Genomic DNA, 26,505 nt, shown 5'->3' with positions numbered 1-26,505 from the left:
TCATTTCTGAATCGTATGATGATTCATTTGAAAACATTTGAAGTATTTACATCAGCTTCAAAATCCTGGAGTGAGGAAGAAAGAGTAGTGTTAGTTTTATAGAAGTGGGAGGGTTGTACAAATTTTTAATTAATTATTTTGAGACAGACTCCTCTATTTCTAAGTTTCCACGATCGTAAGTTCATGCATTCGTGACACGAGTAGTCCTCTTAGCTGGGAAGGATCATCGTCGTCTTCACTCGTGCCATCGAATCAAAGTGGATCAAGTCTTGCATTGTAGCTCCTTCTTGAGGTTTCCCTTGGCGTTCATTGGGCTCGTTTTCTCTTAGCTCGAACATCTGTGAAACACTTTCTAGTTCTCTCTCGACTTGCAGCTTTCCGCATGTTCATGTAAATTAAGGTATTAGGCTTATGAGTGTAATCATTAAAAAAATTAAATTCGGGTAGGAGTTTCAGGTTATACGGTTAAGGAATAAACTTTTAGGAATTTAAAGCACAACACACCCTCGCCCTTCTTCACGAATTGGCACAATTAGGACATAAACCTATCCCCAAAAAATACCTCATCATGTGCATTATTTTCTAGACTTGAAAACCAAGCATTCAAAACTCAGGTTATTTTGAGTTTGACTTCTTGGGAGATGAACGAGTTGCTTTCCCCAACCGTTGTATATACCTCACCTTCATATTTGATGGTTTTCTCTTCATACATGAATTTCAATTTATGGTGAAGTGTGGACGTTGTTTCTTTAACTAAGTGCAACCATGATCTCCCAAGAATCATATTTTATGATGGTTGTAAATCGATCACATAGAAGTCTAGCTTAAAAGACACACTAACTACTTTAATTATTATCTTTAGATTCCCCATTATTTCTAGTGTAAAGCTATCAAAACCCTTCACGCATAAGTCGGACGAGAGAATTATGTCTTTAATGACGCCAACCTTCTCGAGCGTCCTCCATGGGAGAATGTTCAATGTTGTGCCTGTGTCCACTAAGTTCATGGGGATAGTCTTCTCCTCCATATGAATGGATATATACAAGGCCTTAGAGTGACTTGACCCACATGTTGGCAAGTCGGAGTCGTCAAAGTAAATCATGTGACAAGTCGGGCTCATAGATATCATGTTAACGAGTGCCTTCGGGGTTGAATTCACTAAATGTTAGATTTGTTGAACTCAGTCATAAATGTTTGTCTATGTTGTTTGGAGTACATGAATAACTCCAAAAATAATACATTTGTGTTAGTATTTTTGAGTTGGTTTATTAGGATATCCTCTAGATTTAGTGGTCTCGATTCATTTTCTTTCTTTTTTTCAGTTATTCTTTCGACTTCTATTAGTTTTTCAATTATAGTTATTTCATAAAAGTTGTCTTAAACTCAGTCCTGTCATGGTGGTTCTCACATTAGATCCCGTCCTAGATGGGAATGTCTAGATCTCTTCCTCAATTCACCATTCACCATTATGAATCATCTTTTCTCTATCATCTAGTTATGTCATTGATCACACGGTTAGTTACTAGCCTAGACCAACCATTTTTCTTTCATTTCCCCTTCAGTCAAGTTAATAATCTTGTTGGATTGAGCATGAATAGATTTTGTCATTTCATCCTCCCAGCAGTAGTCGTTAAGAATGGCTTCAAAATTTGGTTTAGGGATGTCTACATGACCGAAGAAAAACTCTACAGTCACGATTTCTATCTAGGCAACAATCTTTATGAATGTAGCATTCATGTCTTGAACATCAACCCTCAGTGCGTCATTACTTGAACTACCTTCTTCAACCATGTTATCCTTTTGGAATCTTCCGGTTTTCGGTCTCTTATCCGAGGTGTTGTGACTTTCTTTAGTTCTCTTCAACCTTCTACGGAGAGAAATGAGTTTAGGAAGGAGAGTTATGATATTTAGAACAACTCGAGTTGTTTTTATGTACTTACCTGTCTTTTAAAAGAGAATAAACACCCATGTTTTCAATTCTAATTTTACTGATTTTAGAAATTGAATTTACTTATGAGAAATGTTAGGTAAGTAAAGGTAGGAGTTCTCCTTTTTGGGTTGTTGCTTCATTCATTGTCAATCGCATGTATTTGCTCCACAAGGAGTTCCACTTTTGTTGCAATGTGCAAATCTTCAACCTCCCTTAGTATTGTCAAATTGGATCTTTGTTTTAAATTTAGAAAAGTTTAGACTTACTCGTAGGCATCTATTTTAGCTATAAGTGTATGCACTATTTACATATAGTAAACACATAACTTGGCTTGTAAGGGGTTTCGTTATAATAAAAATAAGGGGTGAGATTTCATCGCTCTCTAACAGATCACTAAGTCTTGTCGGTACATCTTGATTACGTAAAATATAGATGTGTGGGTGGCATCGCACAATCAAAATTCCACACTATCTTGGAAGACAAAAGGCGGTGTGCTTTATAGGGTAGAATCACAATCCAAGCAAGTAGAATGTGACATTGATGTTCACATTGTATGTTTGGGGTTCTGCACCCTTCGATATGTTAGATTTTTTATGTGTAAATATTGTGTTTTAAAATTGGCCAAATTGTTTATTTCAAGCTAGGCATCACAAATCCCCAGTAGAGTCATCAATTTTTGTACGCCTATTTTTTCGCTCCATTTAATATTTAAAAATGTTGACCTCGTCTTTAAGGGAGGTTCATACCACGTTTTTGTTTTGAGCCCCAAACCTTACATTCCTCTTGAATGCTCTTATGGTAAGAGACAATAGATTTTAATGGTAAGTTCAACCTGATTATTTTTAAATAAATATTTTGTCGATTAGTTAGGCTTTGTTAAGTCACTTGACTTACCATCCTCTCGAATCTTGTAAAATAAGGTGAGAAAAAACTCACTCGGGAGTTGCCTCACCAAAATTGAGATGAGGAACTGAAATATAACTTGACAAAGTTTATGTACGTTTGGCATTGTTTTAAGAGTCGTCACTTAGTTACTTCTCGAGAATCAAAGAAATTATTTGAGTTCGGTGCTTGATAACATGTGGGAAAGGGACTCGACGTTATGGCCCACACGTCCGTCAAAAAGATGGTCTCTATTTCAAAATAAATTTAGCCTTTCAAGATTTACCATGACATATTATACAATTTGTTTTATAAATTTAAAGCCCAAACCTACATTCCTCTTCTAAAGTATTTTAAATATACCTTAATCAAGAATCTAAAGGGAACAAGATATTTTCGTTCCTAAAATATATCTAGACTGTGACATTCAATAAATAAAAATTTCTATTAAGTCTAGCCGAATTACCAATAGTGTAATTGGCAGATAGGGACCAAATACCAATAAATGATTCAAGTCAGAAATGACTTAAACCTTTTATGTGTCCAAAAATTAAAGTTGGAACATAAAAAAATAATAAATAATTTGAGAATCATCATGAAATTTTCCTCATATTTTTGGACACCTATAGCACAAGTTATAGACACTACAAGTTAAGTAAAATGAGGTAAAATAACCAAACTACCACTAAACATAATTTTCAAGTTCCATAAAATGTAGAAAATAATTTTGAGTTGTTTTCTATTTTTTTTTCAGATTTTAAAAAAATATTTAGAGCTTCCTTAGATTAAAAAAATGGCTTAAAATTAGGGATGTAAATGAGCCGAGCTGCTCGCGAGCTATTCGAATCTCGGCTCGACAAAAAGCTCATTCGAGCTCGTTTCTTAGTCTTAATGAGCCGAGCTCAAGCTCGTTTAAAAACTCGAAAATTTAAACGAGCCAAGCTTGAACTTCTCGATATTCGGCTCGTAAGCTCACGAACATGTTCCGTTTATAGGCTCGCTTATAAGCTCGCGAACAAGTTCGTTTATAGGCTCACGAACACGTTCGATTATAATATTGTTTAAATATAATTTGTAAATTATTAAAAAGAATAGTAATATATAAATATATATTATAATAATTAATATTATTACATGATTATATTTATAATTATAATTTTAATGTTGCATTCATTTCATTGTTCAATTTATAAACGAGAATTAAACGAGCTCTTAACGAGCTTTCTAAACGAGCTTTAAACGAGCTTTCTAAACGAGCTTTAAACGAGCCGAGCACGAGCGGCTCGTGAGCTCAAATAAATCCATATGAGCCGAGCTCGAGCCCGAATATATACTAAACGAGCCGAGCTCGAGCATGATACTGTTCGGCTCGGCTCGGCTCGGCTCATTTACATCCCTACCTAAAATATCCAGATTGTCAAACAAACGGGCCTTAGGAGGTTGAACCGGATCGGCCGGTTGAAAACTAAACAACGCTTCATGTGAAACTTGATTGGTCAACTCCAAGAAGTCAACTAAATCAAATTCTAAAACATGTCTTCGTCATCTTTAACCAATTTACACATTTCATCAAAAAAAAATAGGCCTAAAACTAATCAATCCTACTCAAGTACGTTCTGGCCTTACCAAATCTATAAACCTGACCAAATCAAGAACACATAATCGCAATATCAAAGACTGGCCAAAAATTAAATTGAAATTTCAAAATTTAATTCAAAAGTTTCTACCTCAACTTGAAATCTATTATACTAGATCAATCCGACTTTTTAAACTATATACACATTTCTTAGGTAGATTAGAACCTGACTGAACAAGCTAGAAATCATAACTCATCTTATATTCTAGACTAGAGTTTCATAAAAACTATGAAGATGATGATATAAAATCATTATCTTCTTCATATGCGATTAGAGTAGGCAAAAACTTATTGCATTCAACTTAAAATCACACTAGAAACTTAACTATAGCCTAAGATTGAAACAAGAGTCTTGATTAACTCTAGCTAACAAATAAGAAAAATTTCACAAAATCTGTCCGATTTTTATGAAATCGTGATATTTTGAACAAAATCACGATTTTCCTTCATGAATCATTTGCAAATCAATCCTAAACTAGTTTAGATCATCTCCTCCAAGCTTACACTTGTATCAATTAATAAGAAATAAAAGATACGTGGATGCAATAAACCAAAGGGAATGACGTTTCTTTTATAGACTAAGAAACTTCTCTCACTCTCATCATTTTCCAATGTGGGATTCTATTCTAATTGTAATGAGAGTTTCATTTCTATAATAATAAAAAATTTCACTCTCATCATCTTTAAATATGGAATTCTAATTTTGGCAAAACAACAAATTTCCATACTGGCATAATATCCAATACAAATCTTCATTATTAAAAAATTCATTATTAAAAAATAGTTCTTAAGTGCCAACTATTTTTTAATAATGAAAATTTATATTGAATATTGTGCCAATGTGGAAATTTGTTGTTTTGGGCACAATTAAAATCTCATATAAAAAGATGATGGAAGTGAGAGATGTTTCTTAGTATATAAAAAAAAACTTTCCTCACAATTAGAATAGAAATTTTTATTGCACTCAATATTTTAATCTATTTTTCTATATTAATTTGATAGTCTTAGTGCTCAAACCGAACTCTGTTATCAAATTGATAAGGAAGAAGAGATACAAATATTGGTGCAATAAACTAAAGGAGGGAGAGTTTCTTTTATAGACTAAGAAACTTCTCTCACTCCCATCATCTTCCGATGTGGGATTTTATTATAATTGTGAATAGAGTTTTTTTATATAGTAAAAAACTTCTCTCAACCTCCTATAATCTTCCGATGTGGGATTCTAACTAAGTCAAAATAATATAGATACCTTGAAATTTTTGCTAGAGTTCAAATTTAGGTCAACTTGTGTTAGATTGATTTATTTATTTTTAATCCACTAGATTGTTCATAGATCATCCTGGGATCATGCTAAAATAAACATAACAAGAATTGATAAAGAAATGAGGTAGTTACAAACTCAAATGCATAAAATTATAATTCAATTGGTAACTTGGATTACATGTAGATTTGTAGCTTACAGAACATTGGAAAAGCTTCTGAGAGTCTTTAGACAACTTTTAATCAGTTAGAAGTCAAGTTTTGAGAGCTTCCAAGATTTTTTCGGCGACCTGCAAGTTTCTTCAACTCCCTCTTTAGATATTCTCTCATTAAATGTCATCCCGAACTTGATCTTGCGAGACTTGGTGCTCTATGGACGAAGTTGCGATTTTGAGCAGCATCATCTCCGACCGTGTTCTTGAAGGACTACCTGAAGAAGATTAAGATTCATCTTCTTTAATGGGCTAACGGTGTGGTCGTTTTGTCTATCTATCATTGGTGTTTCACATCGAGGTTCACATTGTATGTTTTGGGTTCTACACCCTCCGATATGTTAGATTTTTTATGTGTAAATATCGTATTTTAAAATTGGCCAAATTGTTTATTTCAATTTAGGCATCACAAATCCCCAGTAGAGTCATCAATTTTTGTACGCCTATTTTTTTACTCCATTTAATATTTAAAAATGTTGACCTTATCTTTAAGGGAGGTTCGTACCACGTTATTGTTTTGAGCCCCAAATCTTACATTCCTCTTGAATGCTCTCATGGTAAGAGACAAGAGATTTTAATGGTAAGTTCAACCCGATTATTTTAAAAAAAATGTTTTTTTGATTAGTTAGGCTTTGTTAAGTCACTTGGCTTATCATCCTCTCGAATCTTGTAAAATTAGGTGAGAAAAAAACTCACTCTGGAGTTGCCTCACCAAATTGAGATGAGGAACTGAAATATAACTTGACAAAGTTTATGTACGTTTGGCATTGTTTTAAGAGTCGCCACTTAGTTACTTCTCGAGAATCTAAGAAATAAAAATTTAAAGAAATTATTTTGAGTTCGGTGCTTGATAACGTGTGGGAAAGGGACTCGGCGTTATGGCCCACACGTCCGTCAAAAAGATGGTCTCTATTTCAAAATAAATTTAGCCTTTCAAGATTTATCATGACATATTATAAAATTTGTTTTATAAATTTAAAGTCTAAACCTAACTTCATTCCTCTTCTAAAGTATTTTTCATATACCTTAATCAAGAATCTAAAGGGAACAAGCTATTTCCGTTCCTAAAATACATCTAGACTTTTACATTCAGTAAATACAAATTTCTATTAAGTCTAGCTGAATTACCTGCAGTGTAGTTGGCAGATAGGAACCAAATACCAATAAATGATTCAAGTCAGAAATGACTTAAACCTTTTATGTGTCCAGAAATTAAAGTTAGAACATAAAAAATAATAAATAATTTGAGAATCATCATGGAATTTTCCTCATATTTTTGGACACCTATAGCACAAGTTATAGACACTACAAGTTAAGTAAAATGAGGTAAAATAACCAAACTACCCCTAAACATAATTTTCAAGTTCCATAAAATGTAGAAAATAATTTTGAGTTGTTTTCTATTTTTTTTTCAGATTTTATAAAAATATTTAGAGCTTCTTTAGATAAAAAAAAAGTGGCCTAAAATATCCAAATTGTCAAACAAACGGGCCTTAGGAGGTTGAACCGGATCGGCCGGTTGAAATGTAAACAACGCTTCATGTGAAACTTGATCGGTCAACTCCAAGAAGTCAACTAAATCAAATTCTAAAACATGTCTTCGTATTCTTCAACCAATTTAAACATTTCCCCCCAAAAAAGGCCTAAAACTAATCAATCCTACTCAAGTTCTTGCCTTACCAAATCTATAAACCTGACCAAATCAAGAACACATAATCGCAACATCAAAGACCGGCCAGAAATCAAATTGAAATTTCAAAATTTAATTCAAAAGTTTCTACCTCAACTTGAAATCTATTATACTAGATCAATCCGACTTTTTAAACTATATACACATTCCTTAGGTAGATTAGAACCTGACTGAACAAGCTAGAATCTTAACTCATCTTATATTCTAGACCAGAGTTTCACAAAAATTATGAAGATGATGACATAAAATCATTATCTTCTCATATGCGATCAGAGTAGGAAAAAACTTATTGCATTCAACTTAAATCACTCTAGAAACTTAACTATAGCCTAAGATTGAAACAAGAGTCTTGATTAATTCTAGCTAACAAATAAGAAAAGTTTCACAAAATCTGTCTGATTTTTATGAAATCGTGATATTTTGAACAAAGTCACGATTTTCCTTCATGAATCATTTGTAAATCAATCTTAAACTAGTTTGGATCATCTCCTCCAAACTTACTCTTGAAGAAGATTAAGAAACTTCCCTCACGCTCATCAACTTCCCGATGTGGAATTCTATTCTAATTGTAATGAGAGTTTCTTTTATATACTAAATTTTTTTTCGCTCATCATTTTTCAACGTGAGATTCTAATTGTTTCAAAAACAACAAATTTTCATACTGGTATAATATCCAATACAAATCCTCAATATTAAAAAATAGTTCTTAAGTGTTTCTAACTATTTTTTAATAATGAAGATATGCATTGGATATTGTGTCAATATGAAGATTTGTTGTTTTTTGTACAATTAATATCTCATATCGAAAGATGATGGGAGTGAGAGAAGTTTCTTACTATATAAAAGAAACTTTCCTCACAATTAAAATAGAATCTCACATCAGAAGATGATGGAAGTGTTGATAATAAAGTTTGGTCCAAGCAATAAACAAAAGGGGGAGAGTTTCTTTTATAGACTAAGACACTTCACTGACTCACATCATTTTCCAATGTGAGATTTTATTCTAATTATGAAGAGAGTTTTTTTATATAGTAAAAAATTTCTCTCAACTTTTATAATCTTCCGATGTGGGATTCTAATTATGTCAAAATAACATAGATGAAATTTAGGTCAACTTGTGTTAGGTTGATTTATTTATTTTTAATCCACTCTATTGTTCATAGATCATCCTAGGATTATGTTAGAGTAAACATATCGAGAATTGATGAAGAAATGAGGTAGTTACAAACTCAAATGCATAAAATCATAATTCTATTGGTAACTTGGATTACACGTAAATTTGTAGCTTACAGAATATTGGAAAAGCTTATGAGAGTCTTCAGACAACTTTCAATCAGTTGGAAGTCAAGTTTTGAGAGTTTCCAAGATTTTTCCGACGACCTGCAACTCGGGTTTTTTCAACTCCCTCTTTAGATATTCTCTCATTAATGGTCAGCCCGGACTTCATCTTGCGAGACTTGGTGCTCTGTGGACGAAGTTGCGATTTTGGGCAACATCGTCTTCGACCGTGTTCTTGAAGGACTACCTGAAGAAGATTAAGATTCATATTCTTTAATGGGCTAACGGTTTGGGCGTTTTGTCTATCTATTGTTGGCGTTTCGTTAGCGTCTAGCTAGCCTCGTTAGTATCGTTAGTGCTAGCATGAGACGCTCCTAGCCCTTGGATCATTTCTGAAGGCTTGGAGACCTTTGGATAACCCTGATGTGTTAGAAAATTTAACATTTTGTTTGCTCTATGTTTTTTTTTTCTACCAGAAAGTAAACCCACATTAAAACTCAAACTAATATAATTTTTTTATTTATCATTTTATTTTATTTATTTATTACTATTATTTTTATATTTTTTTTAATTATTATTCAAAATCTCTATCATTATCAATTATTTATTTATTTATTTATGTACCATTATTATCATCTTTTATTTTTATTTTGAGGCAACATTATTAATATTATTATTTTATTATCTATTTTTTTAGAAGGTTTGGAAAGGCTTTTAAAAATTATAAATTCGGCTGTTTACAGTACTATAATATTAAGGTTTATATAATATATTATTTTGATAAATATATATTTTATTTTAATAAGTTTGACAACTTTTTATAATTTATCTTATTTTATTTTTTATTTAATATATTTTATTTTAATATTTATGTAATATATTTTATTATTTTTTATAACATTTGTCTTTTATTTAATAAGTTTTACAATACTTTTCATTGTTGTGAAAATGCATAATATTTAAGTTAGTTTTATTTTAATTATTTAATTTTATATACTAAATTATATAAATATTAAAATAAAATGCATTAATATATAAATCAAACAGTTATTATAATATTTATTATAATAAAATGTATATTTTACCAAAATAATACATAAAATATATTATATAAATATTAAAATAAATTTAATTTAAAAAATTAAAAGAAAATACATTACAAAATCAAAGTTTGTCAAACTTAATAAAATAAAATAAAGAATTAATGTTTGTCGTGTAAGTCCAGATGCCTAGTTCTAGTTATCAATATAGTTACTCATAAATTATCCATAGGACTTGAATTCAAACCATAATGAGCATTTTCAAATAAATACAACAAAGAAGACCTTAAAAGAGCTCAATTTGACATTTTATTAAGCTTAAACTGTCACGACAAACAATGAAATAAACCGATAGAGAACACTGTGTCTGTGAGTGACTCATTTAGATTAGTGGATTCAAATCATTATGCCCATTTTCATAAATAAAAGAAAGAAAGAAAGAAAAGGAAACCAATCAAATAGTAAAGAAAAGTAGATTTTGTTATGGTACAAAATACAATAGGGAGAATATATTGCACCTCAAATGCAGAACACAAGTTGGAAGACATGTATTTGAGTTTTCAAAATTATTCAGAAATAGAGATTTTGAAAAAAAAAGAAGCAACAAAATGGAGGAACAATTAACACTCACTTCATGAAAAGGCTTCTCTGTAAGAAATCCCAAATTCTCTCCTCCATATAAACTCTGTCCTTCATCCGACGAGGCATGTGTCTCTCATCAGGAAAAACAAGCAGCTCATAAGGTTTCCTAGCAGCCACAAGTGCATTTATGAGTCTAGCAGTATGCCTAAAATGGACATTTTCATCAATCATCCCATGAACCAGTAACAAATCCCCTTTGATCTCATCTACGTGGCTCATGACAGAGCTGAGCTCGTACTCTTCTTGATTCTGGAGAGGCAAGCCCATGTATTTCTCTGTATAGAATGTGTCGTACCCATCCCATGATGTTACTGGTGCCCCTGCAACCGCGCATTTGAAAACATTAGGGTACCTTGAAAGTGTCATAGCTGACAGGTATCCACCATAACTCCATCCGTATATGCCAATTTGGCCGGTTTCGGCTAGGCCTTGTTTGATTAGCCATTCTGCTCCAGCTAATTGATCCTCTGAATCAACTGAACCTGCTTTATGCTTTATTTTGCCTTCAAAATTCAGCCCTCTTCGAGCACTTCCTCTGTTATCCAACTGTACAGCTTAAAGAAAGTTTAAGGTCAATTTTGTTTGAATAAAGAAAGCTCTAAATGCATAATAGCTTCATTTGAAAACATTTACTTGATAAAATAGTATTTCCATTCGAAGGCTGGTAAAATTGCAATTGAGCATTGATGAATATATAAACTTCATGTCAAAACACAGAATCGAATGTATAGATAGAAGAAGGATAGAAACTAAATATTTTATTTTTCCAATAGTGAAATATGTATGCCTTATATTGGCTTCGGGTCTCTTCTACCTTAAGTGTGAGTTTAAATATGTTTATGCAAGAATGGATCAGTTTCTTTGGGAGCTGCAAGCCTGCAACTGCTACTGAACCTAGTTCAACATCCAAGGCCTTGTTTGATGAGTTATTTGAACTAAATCCAAAAAAACACATCACATCATTAACCACTTCTATCAATCATTTAAATCATAGCTAAAATAACAAAATACACTTTATTTTTTATAAGATTATAAAATATAAATACTAAGATATTTAGTAGTTTGACTAAAATAAACCATTGGTTCAACAAACAATATTTTTTCCAAAAGAAAAGGACCTTGTTTGATGTGGGTTATTTGATATTATATCCAAATAACTCACTATCAAAATCTACCATTACATATTTTTAATCAACAAAAATACGAAATTACTCTTAATTTTTTTATAACATTTTAAAATATTCAAAAATAATGACATTTTGGTCATTTTACCCAACTAACTCTCTTCTGACACCAAACAAGGTTATTTAGAAACAAAGAGTTAGTTATTCAAATAACTCGGGATCAAACAAGGCCCAAATTATTTTGAAATAACCAAAATCAAACAAGCCCCAAGTTTAGTCATTTGTAATAGCTATAGCACATAGGTCAAATATTCTTAGGTGGCTTCTTCATTGCAAACTAGTAATGGCTATGACCCATATATTTGATTTTGAGCCTGTTTGATCATTGGGTTTTTTTATAAATAACTTTATCCCATCATCAATCAAATCTTCAATAAAAATACCTAATATCCCAACTTTATTTTTGTAAAATACTAAATCATAAATATTAAATACAAAAAAAAGGATATTTGAGAAATTTAACCCAAACAATCCCAAATAACTCAGTTTTTCATGAAACAAGATTTAATTTCATAACCTAGATATTTTGATATGACCCTACATCATGTAAATCACTCACCCACATTAATTTCAATTTAGAAAATGGACAAAATATAATTGTATTACCCTGAAAAATGAAAAGCAAGTCCAAAAACTAACCTTCCAAACTAGGAGACCTTTGCTCCGGAGATACTGAGCTCTCATGTCCACTGTGTTTACCCAAGAATCGAAAACCACTTGAACACACGGGCCTCCATAAACACTAACAACAGACTTATACGGAGGAGGTCCAAATTTCGCTTCATCGGGTTTGTATAATGCCCCATACAATGTAGTGCCATCAGCTGACTTTATTGAAACTATTTCTGGAGGGTAAAGTGGGAGCTTTTTGAACCTTGGAACACTCAATGGCTGCTCATAGAGAGACGCGATTAGATTTCCATCTTTCAACGAGCAGAGCGTGACTCTAGGTGGAGAATCAAGAGAATCGTAAACGTCGACGAATCTACTCATTTGATGATCGAGAACAACCATGTGCCTCCCTTTTCCTTGTGTTAACTTTATTGGAGTCAACAATGGTTGTTGGTTCGAATCAGGAAAAAGCTTAGCACAATAAAGATGAGATTCAAGAGGACTTTCTCGAGTTCCTGTGAAATAAACCAGTCCTAAGGGCTCATTTATGCCGGTTATTTGCTCAACCAACCACTCCCCTTCAGTTATAGGTCCCAAACATGAACCGTTCAAATCATGCAAATAAAGATGTCTAAAACCGGTTTTTTCACTTGCCCAAATGAATCCACCTTGAAAGTTTTTTCCTAATTCCTTGTCTAAAGGAGTGAAGCAATCGGTTAAATTGATCCAAATCTCATTTTCTTCTACCAATATGAGTTGGCTTTCGCCGGTTTTAATATCGAACTTGAGAATCTTAAGCTTGGTATGAGACCTATTTAAAACTTGAGCTGTAAGAACATTTCCATGCATCCAATTGACTCTTCCTAAATATTCATCCTCCCCATTATCACCACATTGAAGATCCATCCAAGTGATGGGTCCACCCGAAGAAGAGACCACTCCAAGCCTAACTTTAACGTTGGAAGCCCCGGCAAAGGGATAAGCATGGTCTTCTTGTGCCTCTTGACCAACGGTATTTCTTCCCTGGTGCATGATTCTGAAAAGTGGTATTTCAGACGAATCGACCTGTGTGAATGCGATAAATTTGCTGTCGAGTGACCACCAGTACCCATTCTTCCTATCCATCTCCTCCTACAGCCAGAACACAATGAATGATTATCCACTTGTTTGAGAAAGGGTTTTCAAAAAATAAAAAACAGTTTTTTTTTTAAATCCAGTTTGATAAGGGGATATCAGATAATCTGGTCTTTCGTTTTTATCTCAATATGCTCTTTGAAATGTAGGATAATAAAACAAGATGTCCCTCTGAATGCATTTAAAAGAAAAAAGGTTAAGAAGAAGGGTATTTTAGTATTTTAGTTGATGATTTGAATGATAAATGATAGATATTGGATTAAATCCACCCTTCATCAAACAATGACATAGAACAATGTAAACATGAATGTGTTTGTGGAGTTTCCTTCCTTTTGATGTTTGTGTTGAGTTCCATTTGCTTTGTTTGGCGGCTGATAGTTGTGGCTGTTTTGGAGTGTAATTTATTACTACTCAGGTTATAAACTTGGTCTGTAAAATTTTTTATGGGTTTTCACCATGTTTTTGTGCACTCCACAAAAATCTAGATTAATGAAATGAAGTTTCATCCTTTAAAAAAAACAAAGTAAAATGGCACTATGTAGAAAAAATGAGAAAGAAAAGGATGGTATATCACCTGTGCTATATATTCCGCAAGACCAAGAGTCTGCAAAACACCAAAAAATAAAAGAAATATCTTCGAATAAGATCGCAATCTCCAATACTACTAAATTCAACGAGCATTTGAGAATCTGTAAGCAAAATGGAAAAAAATGGAAGATTAATCTTACTATGGCATCTCCCATGTCACAACTAGTCAACTGATTCACTTTATTGTTCAAGAGGTTTAGAACATTCAGATTATTGTCCTTCACATATGCGAGCATATTCCCATCTGGCGAGAGATGTGGATCAATAATCGGAGAGCTCGGAAAACTTTGAAGTTTAAGTTCAGGTTTTGAGAAAGCTTCCTGGAAATAGATCTGTTCATAACACCACATACATCCACATAAAACACTAAAAAAAGGAGAAAGAAAAGTAAGGCTACAGAATGAAAGAACAAACCCCAGCAGGCAAAGGCACAATTATCATCTCCTTTCTCGAACCTGTCTTGACCCATTCATAACGTGTAACGCCCAGCCCACGTTCCCTAAACCTCTCTCTCCTCAACTTCTCTTCAGACGATATGTTACTTTCATCTAGCCCACCATGTGGTGGGCTAAAAAGAAGTTCATGGTTATGTGTATTAAGATCAAATACGAATAACTTATTGTTTAGACTTTCATCAGGACTGAACAAATAGGTTACTAAACTATCGTCAGGGCTGAAACTGATGGAAGTAGGGAATCCATAGCCGGGTAATGGATACTGCACTATCTCTTCAACAGGAAAGATGATGCTCTCATCGAGATTCTTGTTTGAAACTGTTGAAAAGGTTGTTGGCATCTCGTATGGAATTGATCTTTGACGTTTTGAATTCTTTCTTCCCTCGGGATCAGTGGATTGCATTACAATGAAAGGCAGATTTTTCGATTATTTGTGCATGAACGTTTGTGCAGAAATGACCTCCAATTTCATGAAACTGCCAAAGTGGGGATAAAACCATCAGATGCATACAAACCAAAATTCTGCAAACAATCCCAATCGCAGAAAACAGACGAAGGGGGTTGGCTCTCAGTAAAGGAAATTAAGATCAAGATTAAAGAGATGGGTTAAGTGAATGCACCTTACGCTTTCCTGTAACGGACAAATTGGAGTTTGGGACCTGCAGGAGAAGATTCTGATTGGATCAAACAAGAAAATAAGACAGAGATTCGCATGAATATTTGAATCTGCAGCTGCTAATCGAGAACAGATTGCATGTGATTTAAATAATAGTACAGATTGCATGAATCAAATTCATCGGACTTCTAAGGGTGTTTCTGGTTGAAAATCTAAAGACGCGTTTCATAAAATTCAAAAAAAAAAATAAAAAAAAGTCACCTTTTTCTTCTGCTCGGCACTGATCTTCCCGTCGGCTAAATCAGGAATGGCAGCAACGTCTTCCGGTCGACTCGTGATAACTTGAGCTAAGCACCGAATGGGTCAACCTGAATATGATTTGAAGAAGAAAGAAACGAAAATGAATCTGATATTGAAGATGACTTTCTATTGGGATTGGGAATATTTTATTATTGCCTCTCTAAGTCTCTCATCTTCTTCTCCGTAAGGAAAAAAGAGCAAGAGCTAGCAATAAGCGGCAGTCTAACTCTTAGCTGGAGGTTTTAAGTTGGTCCATTGAGGGAAATTTGACCAAATGACCCTTATAAAAAATACCCAAAAGTTGATAATGAATGTAAAATAACAATTTGGATATTTGAAAGGTCTATATTGTCCCTTACCCTAAAAACCCTAAATTTTATTCGGTTCGCTGTCCCAAGACTCTTCAACTTTCCAAGCGGCGGCGGTTTCTCCCTAAACCCTAATTTCTCTTCCCCATTCCCACGACTTTCTAACTTCCCATTCAACATCAGCCGCCAGTAGCAAGAAAAAGATAGAATTCACGTGACTCCGAAAAACATCACGCACTATACATTTTTTGTGTCACACAAAATATGTATGAATTTGACGCAGGTAAGGTTGATTGATCGGTCTGTCACATTTTTGTTTGCTTCTTCGTTCACTGCTATTGTATTATATTACAACAATAATAGCGACACATTACTTGCACACCTTAATTTTTCTTTCAGTCAAATAAAATCACATATTAGTGTCCGGTACTAAGACTATAGTGTGACAAAGAAGAGATTTGCTACTTGGAGATGCATTTTTTTAGTTAGGTTTGTTGTAGTGTGACAAAGAAGAGATTTGCTACTTGGAGATGCAATTTTTTAGTTAAGTTTGAGTTGTTGCAGCCATTAGCCTTTTATGTATGCTCAAACTAATCAAAATAAGAATTTTATGAAAGATTTTGTTCGGTCAAAGAACTTTTATCGTTAGAACATTCAATGATGATTTATATTGTCATGTCTAGGATGGAACAGTTATGCTCTTATCTGAATAATGGGATGATTACAGAAGCTTTGTTGTTAGGTGAAAGAAATTCTATCGTTAGAACATTCAATGATGATTTATATTGTGATGTCTAGGATGGAACAGTTATGCTCTTATCTGAGTAATGGGATGATTACAGAAGCTTTGTTGTTGTACGCTTGACATCAGTTTCCTTTTTATTGCATGTAAACATGTTCCTTAGCTAGAAGACCATTATGGTCAACCAGAAAATATATATATCTTCATAAACAAGCTTCAAATTTGGAGATAATTGTATATCATGATCTGTAGTTGAGAACTAGGAAACACATCAAACAGTCTATATAATGTGTCTAATAGTTGTGGTTGTTCATAGATATGGACAATAACAATTTTTAGATTAATCTTAGATGTCTATACATGTTTGTTCATTCATTTAGATAAGCGAATTTGAAGATTATTCTTTCGCATACTATAGATATGCATAATACTAGGGGCATGTTGCATATTTTTCTCTCTTTATTCACAATTTTTTTACAAACAACAATTTAATTGATTGTCTCTTATGTTAACATTCTCTTCATGGACACTTACCCTCTTTATCTCTTTTTAAACTTTGTTTTTTTTTAACCCTCATTTGTATAATTGTGGTGGGGCTATGTTGGACAAGACAATCAGCGCAATGGGAAATTTAACCAAATGACCCTTATACAAAATACCCAAAAGTTGATAATGTATGTAAAATAACATTTTGGGTATTTGAAATATCTATATTGTCTCTCTCCCTAAAAACCGTAAATTTATTCGGTTCGCTATCCCAGGACTCTTCAACTTTCCAAGCGGCGGTTTCAACCTAAATCCTAATTTCTCTTCCCCATTCCCACGACTTTCTAACTTCCCATTCAACATCAGCCGCCAGAAACAAGAAAAAGATAGAATTCACGTGACTCCGAAAAACATCACGCACTATACATTTTTCGTGTCACACAAAATATGTATAAATTTTACGCAGGTAGGGTTGATTGATCGGTCTGTCACATTTTTGTTTGCTTCTTCGTTCACTGCTATTGTATTACATTACAACAATAGTAGTGACACATTACTTGCACACCTTAATTTTTCTTTCAGTCAAATAAAATCACATATTAGTGTCCGGTACTAAGATTATAGTGTGACAAAGAAGAGATTTGCTATTTGGAGATGCAATTTTTTAGTTAAGTTTGAGTTGTTGCGGCCATTAGCCTTTTATATATGCTCAAACTAATCCAAATAAGAATTTTATGAAAGATTTTTTTAGGTGAAAGAACTTCTATCGGTAGAACATTCAATGATGATTTATATTGTCATGTCTAGGATGGAACAGTTATGCACTTATCTGAGTAATGGGATGATTACAGAAGCTTTGTTGTTAGGTGAAAGAACTTCTATCGTTAGAACATTCAATGATGATTTATATTGTGATGTCTAGGATGGAATAGTTATGCTCTTATCTGAGTAATGGGATAATTATAGAAGCTTTGTTGTTGTACGCTTGACATCAGTTTCCTTTCTTATTGCATGTAAACATGATCCTTAGCTAGAAGACGATTATGATCAACCAGAAAATATATATATCTTCATAAACAAGCTTCAAATTTGGAGATAGTTGTATATCATGATCTGTAGTTGAGAACTAGGAAACACATCAAACAGTCTATATAATGTGTCTGATAGTTGTGGTTGTTCATAGATATGGACAATAACAATTTTTAGATTAATCTTAGATGTTGACATCTATACATGTTTGTTCATTCATTGAGATAAGCGAATTTGAAGATTATTCTTTCGCATACTATAGATATGCCATAATACTAGGGGCATGTTGCATATTTTTCTCTCTTTATTCACAATTTTTTTACAAACAACAATTTAATTGATAGTCTCTTATGTTAACATTCTATTCATGGACACCTACCCCCTTTATCTCTTTTTAAACTTTGTTTTTTTTTCACCCTCATTTGTATAATTGTGGTGGGGCTATGTTGGACAAGACAATCAGCGCAATGGGAAATTTAACTAAATGACCCTATTACAAAATACCCAAAAGTTGATAATGTATGTAAAATAACATTTTGGGTATTTGAAATGTCTATATTGTCCCTCTCCCTAAAAACCCTAAATTTATTCGGTTCGCTATCCCAAGACTCTTCAACTTTCTAAGCGGCGGTTTCTCCCTAAACCCTAATTTCTCTTCCCCATTCCCACGACTTTCTAACTTCCTATTCAACATCAGCCGCCAGTAACAAGAAAAATATAGAATTCACGTGACTCCGAAAAACATCACGCACTATACATTTTTCGTGTCACACAAAATATGTATAAATTTTACGCAGGTAGGGTTGATTGATCGGTCTGTCACATTTTTGTTTGATTCTTCGTTCACTGCTATTGTATTATATTACAACAATAGTAGTGACACATTACTTGCACACCTTAAATTTTATTTCAGTCAAATAAAATCACATATTAGTGTCAGGTACTAAGACTATAGTGTGACAAAGAAGAGATTTGCTACTTCGAGATGCATTTTTTTAGTTAGGTTTGAGTTGTTGCAGCCATTAGCCTTTTATGTATGCTCTAACTAATCAAAATGAGAATTTTATGAAAGATTTTGTTAGGTGAAAGAACTTCTATCGTTAGAACTTCTATCGTTAGAATATTCAATGATGATTTATATTGTGATGTCTAGGATGGAACAGTTAATGCTCTTATCTGAGTAATGGGATGATTGCATAAGCTTTGTTGTTAGGTGAAAGAACTTCTATCGTTAGAACATTCAATTATAATTTATATTGTGATGTCTAGGATGGAACAATTATGCTTTTATCTGAGTAATGGGATGATTATAGAAGCTTTGTTGTTGTACGCTTGACATCAGTTTCCTTTCTTATTGCATGTAAACATGATCCTTAGCTAGAAAATCATTATGGTCAACTAGAAAATATATATCTTCATAAACAAGCTTCAAATTTAAAGATAGTTGTATATCATGATCTGTAGTTGAGAACTAGGAAACACATCAAACAGTCTATATAATGTCTCTGATAGTTGTGGTTGTTCATAGATATGGACAATAACAATTTTTAAATTATTCTTAGATGTTGACATCTATACATGTTTGTTCATTCATTTAGATAAGCGAATTTGAAGATTATTCTTTCGCATATTATAGATATGCCATAATACTAGGGGCATGTTGCATATTTTTCATTCTTTATTCACAATTTGTTTACAAACAACAATTTAATTGATAGTCTCTTATGTTGACATTCTCTTCATGGACACCTACCCTCTTTATCTCTTTTTAAACTTTGTTTTTATTTCATCCTCATTTGTATAATTGTGGTGGGGCTATGTTGGACAAAACAATCAGCGCAATGAGAAATTTGACCAAATGACCCTTATAAAAAATACCCAAAAGTTGATAATGTATGTAAAATAACATTTTGGGTATTTGAATTGTCTATATTGTCCCTCTCCCTAAAAACCCTAAATTTATTCGGTTCGCTATCCCAAGACTCTTCAACTTTCCAAGCGACGATTTCTCCCTATACCCTAATTTCTCTTCCCCATTCCCACGACTTTCTAACTTCCCGTTCAACATCAGCCGTCAGTAACAAGAAAAAGATAGAATTCACGTGACTCCGAAAAACGTCACGCACTATACATTTTTCGTGTCACACATAATATGTATAAATTTGACGCAGGTAGGGTTGATTGATCGGTCGTTCACTTTTTTGTTTGCTTCTTCGTTCACTGCTATTGTATTATATTACAACAATAGAAGTGACATATTACTTGCACACCTTAATTTTTATTTCAGTCAAATAAAATCACATACTAGTGTCCGGTACTAAGACTATAGTGTGACAAAGAAGAGATTTTCTATTTGGAGATGTAATTTTTTATTTAGGATTGAGTTGTTGCAGCCATTAGCCTTTTATGTATGCTCAAACTAATCAAAATAGAATTTTATGAAAGATTTTGTTAGGTGAAAGAACTTCTATCATTAGAACATTCAATGATGATTTATATTGTCATGTCTATGATGGAACAATTATGCTCTTATCTAAGTAATGGGATGATTACAGAAGCTTTGTTGTTAGGTGAAAGAACTTCTATCGTTAAAACATTCAATGATGATTTATATTGTGATGTTTAGGATGGAACAGTTATGTTCTTATCTAAGTAATGGATTGATTACAGAAGCTTTGTTGTTGTACGCTTGACATCAGTTTCCTTTCTTATTGTATGTAAACATGTTCCTTAGCTAGAAGACCATTATGGTCAACCAGAAAATATATATATCTTCATAAACAACTTCAAATTTGGAGATAGTTGTATATCATGATCTGTAGTTGAGAACTAAGAAATACATCAAACAGTCTATATAATGTGTCTGATAGTTGTGGTTGTTCATAGATATGGACAATAACAATTTTTAGATTATTCTTAGATGTTGACATCTATACATGTTTGTTCATTCATTTAGATAATCGAATTTGAAGATTATTCTTTCGCATATTATAGATATGCCATAATACTAGGGACATGTTGCATATTTTTCTCTCTTTATTCACATTTTGTTTACAAACAACAATTTAATTGATAGTCTCTTATGTTGACATTCTCTTCATGGACACCTACCCTCTTTATCTCTTTTTAAACTTTGTTTTTTTTACCCGACAATCAGCGCAATGGGAAATTTGACCAAATGACCCTTATAAAAAATACCCAAAAGTTGATAATGTATGTCAAATAACATTTTGGGTATTTGAAATGTCTATATTGTCCCTCTCCCTAAAAACACTAAATTTTAATCGGTTCGCTATCCCAAGACTCTTCAACTTTCCAAGCGACGGTTTCTCCCTATACCCTAATTTCTCTTCCCCATTCCCACGACTTTCTAACTTCCCGTTCAACATCAGCCGCCAGTAGCAAGAAAAAGATAGAATTCACGTGACTCGAAAAAAGTCACGCACTATACGTATTTTGCGTCACGCGAAATATGTATAAATTTGAAGCAGGTAGGGTTGATTGATCGGTTTGTCACATTTTTGTTTGCTTCTTCGTTCATTGCTAATGTATTATATTACAACAATTGTAGTGACACATTACTTGCACACCTTAATTTTTATTTCAGTCAAATAAAATCACATATTAGTTTCCGGTACTAAGACTATAGTGTGACAAAGAAGAGATTTGTTACTTGGAGATGCATTTTTTTAGTTAGGTTTGTGGTAGTGTGACAAAGAAGAGATTTGCTACATGGAGATGTAATTTTTTAGTTAGGTTTGAGTTGTTGCAGCCATTAGCCTTTTTATGTATGCTCTAACTAATCAAAATGAGAATTTTATGAAAGATTTTGTTAGGTGAAAAAACTTCTATCGTTAGAACATTCTATGATGATTTATATTGTCATATCTAGGATGGAACAGTTATGCTCTTATCTGAGTAATGGGATGATTACAGAAGCTTTGTTGTTAGGTGAAAGAACTTCTATCGTTAGAACATTCAATGATGATTTATATTGTGATGTCTAGGATGGAACATTTATGCTCTTATTTGAGTAATGAGATGCTTACAGAAGCTTTGTTGTTGTACGCTTGACATCAATTTCCTTTCTTATTGCATGTAAACATGTTCCTTAGCTAGAAGACCATTATAATTAACCAGAAAATATATATATCTTCATAAACAAGCTTAAAATTTGGAGATAGTTGTATATCATAATCTGTAGTTGAGAACTAGGAAACACATCAAACAGTCTATATAATGTGTCTGATAGTTGTGGTTGTTCATAGATATGGACAATAACAATTTTTAGATTATTCTTAGATGCTGACATCTATACATGTTTGTTCATTCATTTAGATAAGCGAATTTGAAGATGAATCTTTCGAATATTATAGATATGCCATAATACTAGGGGCATGTTGCATATTTTTCTTTCTTTATTCAAAATTTGTTTGCAAACAACTATTTAATTGATAGTCTCTTATGTTGACATTCTCTTCATGGACACCTACCCTCTTTATCTCTTTTTAAACTTGTTTTTTTTTTCACCCTCATATGTATTATTGTGGTGGTGCTATGTTGGACATGACAATCAGCGCAATGAGAAATTTGACCAAATGACCCTTATAAAAAATACCCAAAAGTTGATAATGTATGTAAAATAACATTTTGGGTATTTGAAATGTCTATATTGTCCCTCTCCCTAAAAACCCTAAATTTTATTCGGTTCGCTATCCCAAGACTCTTCAACTTTCTAAGCGGCGGTTTCTCCCTAAACCCTAATTTCTCTTCCTCATTCCCACGACTTTCTAACTTCTTGTTCAACATCAGCCGCCAGTAGCAAGAAAAAGATAGAATTCACGTGACTCGAAAAACGTCACGCAATATACGTATTTCGCGTCACACGAAATATGTATAAATTTGATGCAGGTAGGGTTGATTGATCAGTCAGTCACATTTTTTTTTACTTCTTCATTTACTGCTATTGTATTATATTACAACAATGGTAGTGACACATTACTTGGACACCTTAATTTTTATTTCAGTCAAATAAAATCACATATTAGTGTTCGGTACTCAGACTATAGTGTGACAAAGAAGAGATTTGTTACATGTAGATACTTTTTTTTAGTTAGGTTTGTGGTAGTGTGACAAAGAAGAGATTTGCTACATGGAGATGAAATTTTTTTTGTTAGGTTTGAGTTGTTGCAGCCATTAGCCTTTTATGTATGCTCTAACTAGTCAAAATGAGAATTTTATGAAAGATTTTGTTAGGTGAAAGAACTTATATTGTTAGAACATTCAATAATGATTTATATTGTGATGTCTAGAATGGAACGGTTATTCTCTTATCTAAGTAATGGGATGATTACAGAAGCTTTGTTGTTAGGTGAAAGAACTTCTATTGTTAGAACATTCAATGATGATTTATATTGTGATGTCTAGGATGGAACAATTATGCTCTTATCTGAGTAATGGGAAAATTACAAAATCTTTGTTGTTGTACGCTTGACATCAATTTCCTTTCTTATTGCATGTAAACATGTTCCTTAGCTAGAAGACCATTATGGTCAACCAGAAAATATATATATCTTCATAAACAAGCTTCAAATTTGGAGATAGTTGTATATCATAATCTGTAGTCGAGAACTAGGAAACACATAAAACAGTATATAATGTGTCTAATAGTTGTGGTTGTTCATAGATATGGACAATAACAATTTTTAGATTATTCTTAGATGATGACATCTATACATGTTTGTTCATTCATTTAGATAAGAGAATTTGAAGATGATTCTTTCGCATATTATAGATATACCATAATACGAGGGGCATGTTGCATATTTTTCTTTCTTTATTCAAAATTTGTTTGCAAACAACAATTTAATTTATAGTCTCTTATGTTGACATTCTTTTCATGGACACCTACCCTCTATATCTCTTTTTAAACTTTGTTTTTTTCCACCCTCATTTGTATAATTGTGGTGGGGCTATCTTGGACAAGACAATCAGCGCAATGGGAAATTTGACCAAATGACCCATATAAAAAATACCCAAAAGTTATTAATGTATGTAAAATAACATTTTGGGTATTTGAAATGTCTATATTGTCCCTCTCCCTAAAAACCCTAAATTTTATTCGGTTCGTTATCCCAAGACTCTTCAACTTTCCAAGCGGCGGTTTCTCCCTAAACCCTAATTTCTCTTCCCCATTCCCACGACTTTCTAACTTCCCGTTCAACATCAGCCTCCTGTAATAAGAAAAAGATAGAATTCACGTGACTCGAAAAACGTCACGCACTATACGTATTTCGCGTCACGCGAAATATGTATGAATTTGACGCAGGTAGGGTTGATTGATCGGTCGGTCATATTTTTGTTTACTTCTACGTTCACTGCTATTGTATTATATTACAATAATGGTAGTGACACATTATTTGTACACCTTAATTTTTATTTCAGTCAAATAAAATCACATTTTAGTGTCCGGTACTAAGACTATAGTGTGACAAAGAAGAGATTTGCTACTTGGAGATGCATTTTTTTAGTTAGGTTTGTGGTAGTGTGACAAAGAAGAGATTTGCTATATGGAGATGCAATTTTTTAGTTAGGTTTGAGTTGTTGCATCCATTAGCCTTTTATGTATGCTCTAACTAATCAAAATGAGAATTTTATGAAAGATTTTGTTAGGTGAAAGAACTTCTATCATTAGAACATTCAATGATGATTTATATTGTGATGTCTAGGATGGAACAGTTATGCTCTTATCTGAGTAATGGGATGATTACAAAAGCTTTGTTGTTAGGTGAAAGAAATTCTATCGTTAGAACATTCAATGATGATTTCTATTGTGATGTCTAGGATGGAACAATTATGCTCTTATCTGAGTAATGGGATGATTACATAAGCTTTGTTGTTGTACGCTTGACATCAGTTTCCTTTCTTATTGCATGTAAACATGTTCCTTAGCTAGAAGAACATTATGGTCAACTAGAAAATATATATATCTTCATAAACAAGCTTCAAATTTGGAGATAGTTGTATATCATGATCTGTAGTTGAGAACTAGGAAACACATCAAACAGTCTATATAATGTGTCTGATTGTTGTGGTGACAATAACAATTTTTAGATTATTCTTAGATGCTGACATCTTTACATGTTTGTTCATTCATTTAGATAAGCGAATTTGAAGATGATTCTTTCGCATATTATAGATATGCCATAATACTAGGGGTATGTTGCATATTTTTTTCTCTTTATTTACAGTTTGTTTGCAAACAACAATTTAATTGATAGTCTCTTATGTTGACATTCTCTTCATGGACACCTACCCTTTTTATCTCTTTTTAAACTTCATTTTTTTTCCACCCTCATTTGTATAATTGTTGTGGGGCTATGTTGGACAAACAATCAGCGCAATGGCTACTGTTTTCATTGGATTGGTGGGATCAAGCTTCACTGATGATATTATGCGACTCAGAAAGGACTGGGGTTTAACATCATTTTGCAACCAGTATCTCAACCAAGGTGAATCGTCTAACTTCATCGCATACAATGAATGAAATTCAATTAGTTTTTCTCACTAATTCAAGGTTTAGGTTCATCTACCTATCAACTAGGGTTGCAAATGAGCCGAGCCTAGCTCAAACCAGCTTTAGCTCGAGCTCGACTCGATTTAGTATTTATTGGCTTGACTCGAACTCGAACGAGTATATAAATTTGAGCTCAAACTCGACTCGACTATTTACCTACAAGCTCGAATCGAAACTCGAACACAAATCAAATTTATTTTCAAAATTTATAGAAATTGGGAAAAACATATTTATCCACTCATTTCATCTATATTTTTCGGTTATTTTTAAAATCCACTAAAAAAAATTCAAGTCCACAAAACATTAAATTCCTGAATCAAACCCGGTTTATATCTCTAATATTCTTTTTACTTAAATTCACTACTTTACAATAATATATGTGAAACAAGATTATAAAAATAAAATAATCAAAGATCAAACAAACACTATATTTTTATCTCTATCCTGTTAAAGACTAAACTCTCTCTTCTCCTTGTTAAAAAAATTTGCAAGCTGCAAATCTTCACATGTTCTCTCTCACACATAGTCACACACACACAAAATAGAGTGTGTGAACAGATAATAGACACAAAAACTGCACGTTGTAAATTCATCCACCAGACCCAAATCGAACAATCGAACGACATTGATGCATACTCATTAAAATAAATATCTTGAGCCTTTAGCATAACACCACCTAAGAGATAAATATTATATTTCATATACTCCAATAATTGTAATTCTAAAAATTTGACACTTGCACTTCATCATGGGCGATGGTCATCTGTTCTGCATTGTCAATCAATAACGTTCATCTCTCAGATTCCAAATGGCAGTAGCAACGACAATCAACCGTAGTCGTCGACTCTTCTTCCCCTGCAACCAAAATCGGTTGTATGAGTTAAACCAACCAAACCGTTAATAAA

At 32.9% G+C, this 26,505-nt stretch overlaps 1 protein-coding gene across 1 annotated transcript; it reads right to left on the bottom strand.

The window, feature by feature from the left end:
* Positions 1 to 10,371: 10,371 nt before the first annotated feature.
* LOC124944650 (dipeptidyl aminopeptidase 4) lies at positions 10,372 to 15,264 on the bottom strand. The gene is made up of 6 exons (XM_047484959.1): positions 15,166 to 15,264; positions 14,503 to 15,022; positions 14,229 to 14,420; positions 14,075 to 14,104; positions 12,394 to 13,497; positions 10,372 to 11,116 (listed from the first exon to the last, which is right to left on the bottom strand). Exons 2-6 carry the CDS (start codon positions 14,944 to 14,946, stop codon positions 10,556 to 10,558), a joined length of 2,331 nt encoding a protein of 776 aa, XP_047340915.1. The 5' UTR covers positions 14,947 to 15,022; positions 15,166 to 15,264; the 3' UTR covers positions 10,372 to 10,555.
* Between the last annotated feature and the right edge of the window lie 11,241 nt (positions 15,265 to 26,505).

This window comes from Impatiens glandulifera, chromosome 7 (assembly GCF_907164915.1).
Source record: "Impatiens glandulifera chromosome 7, dImpGla2.1, whole genome shotgun sequence".
NCBI lineage: Eukaryota > Viridiplantae > Streptophyta > Magnoliopsida > Ericales > Balsaminaceae > Impatiens > Impatiens glandulifera.
The sequence above is the reverse complement of the archived record's forward strand: the minus strand, read 5'-3'. Positions and strand labels throughout refer to the sequence as shown.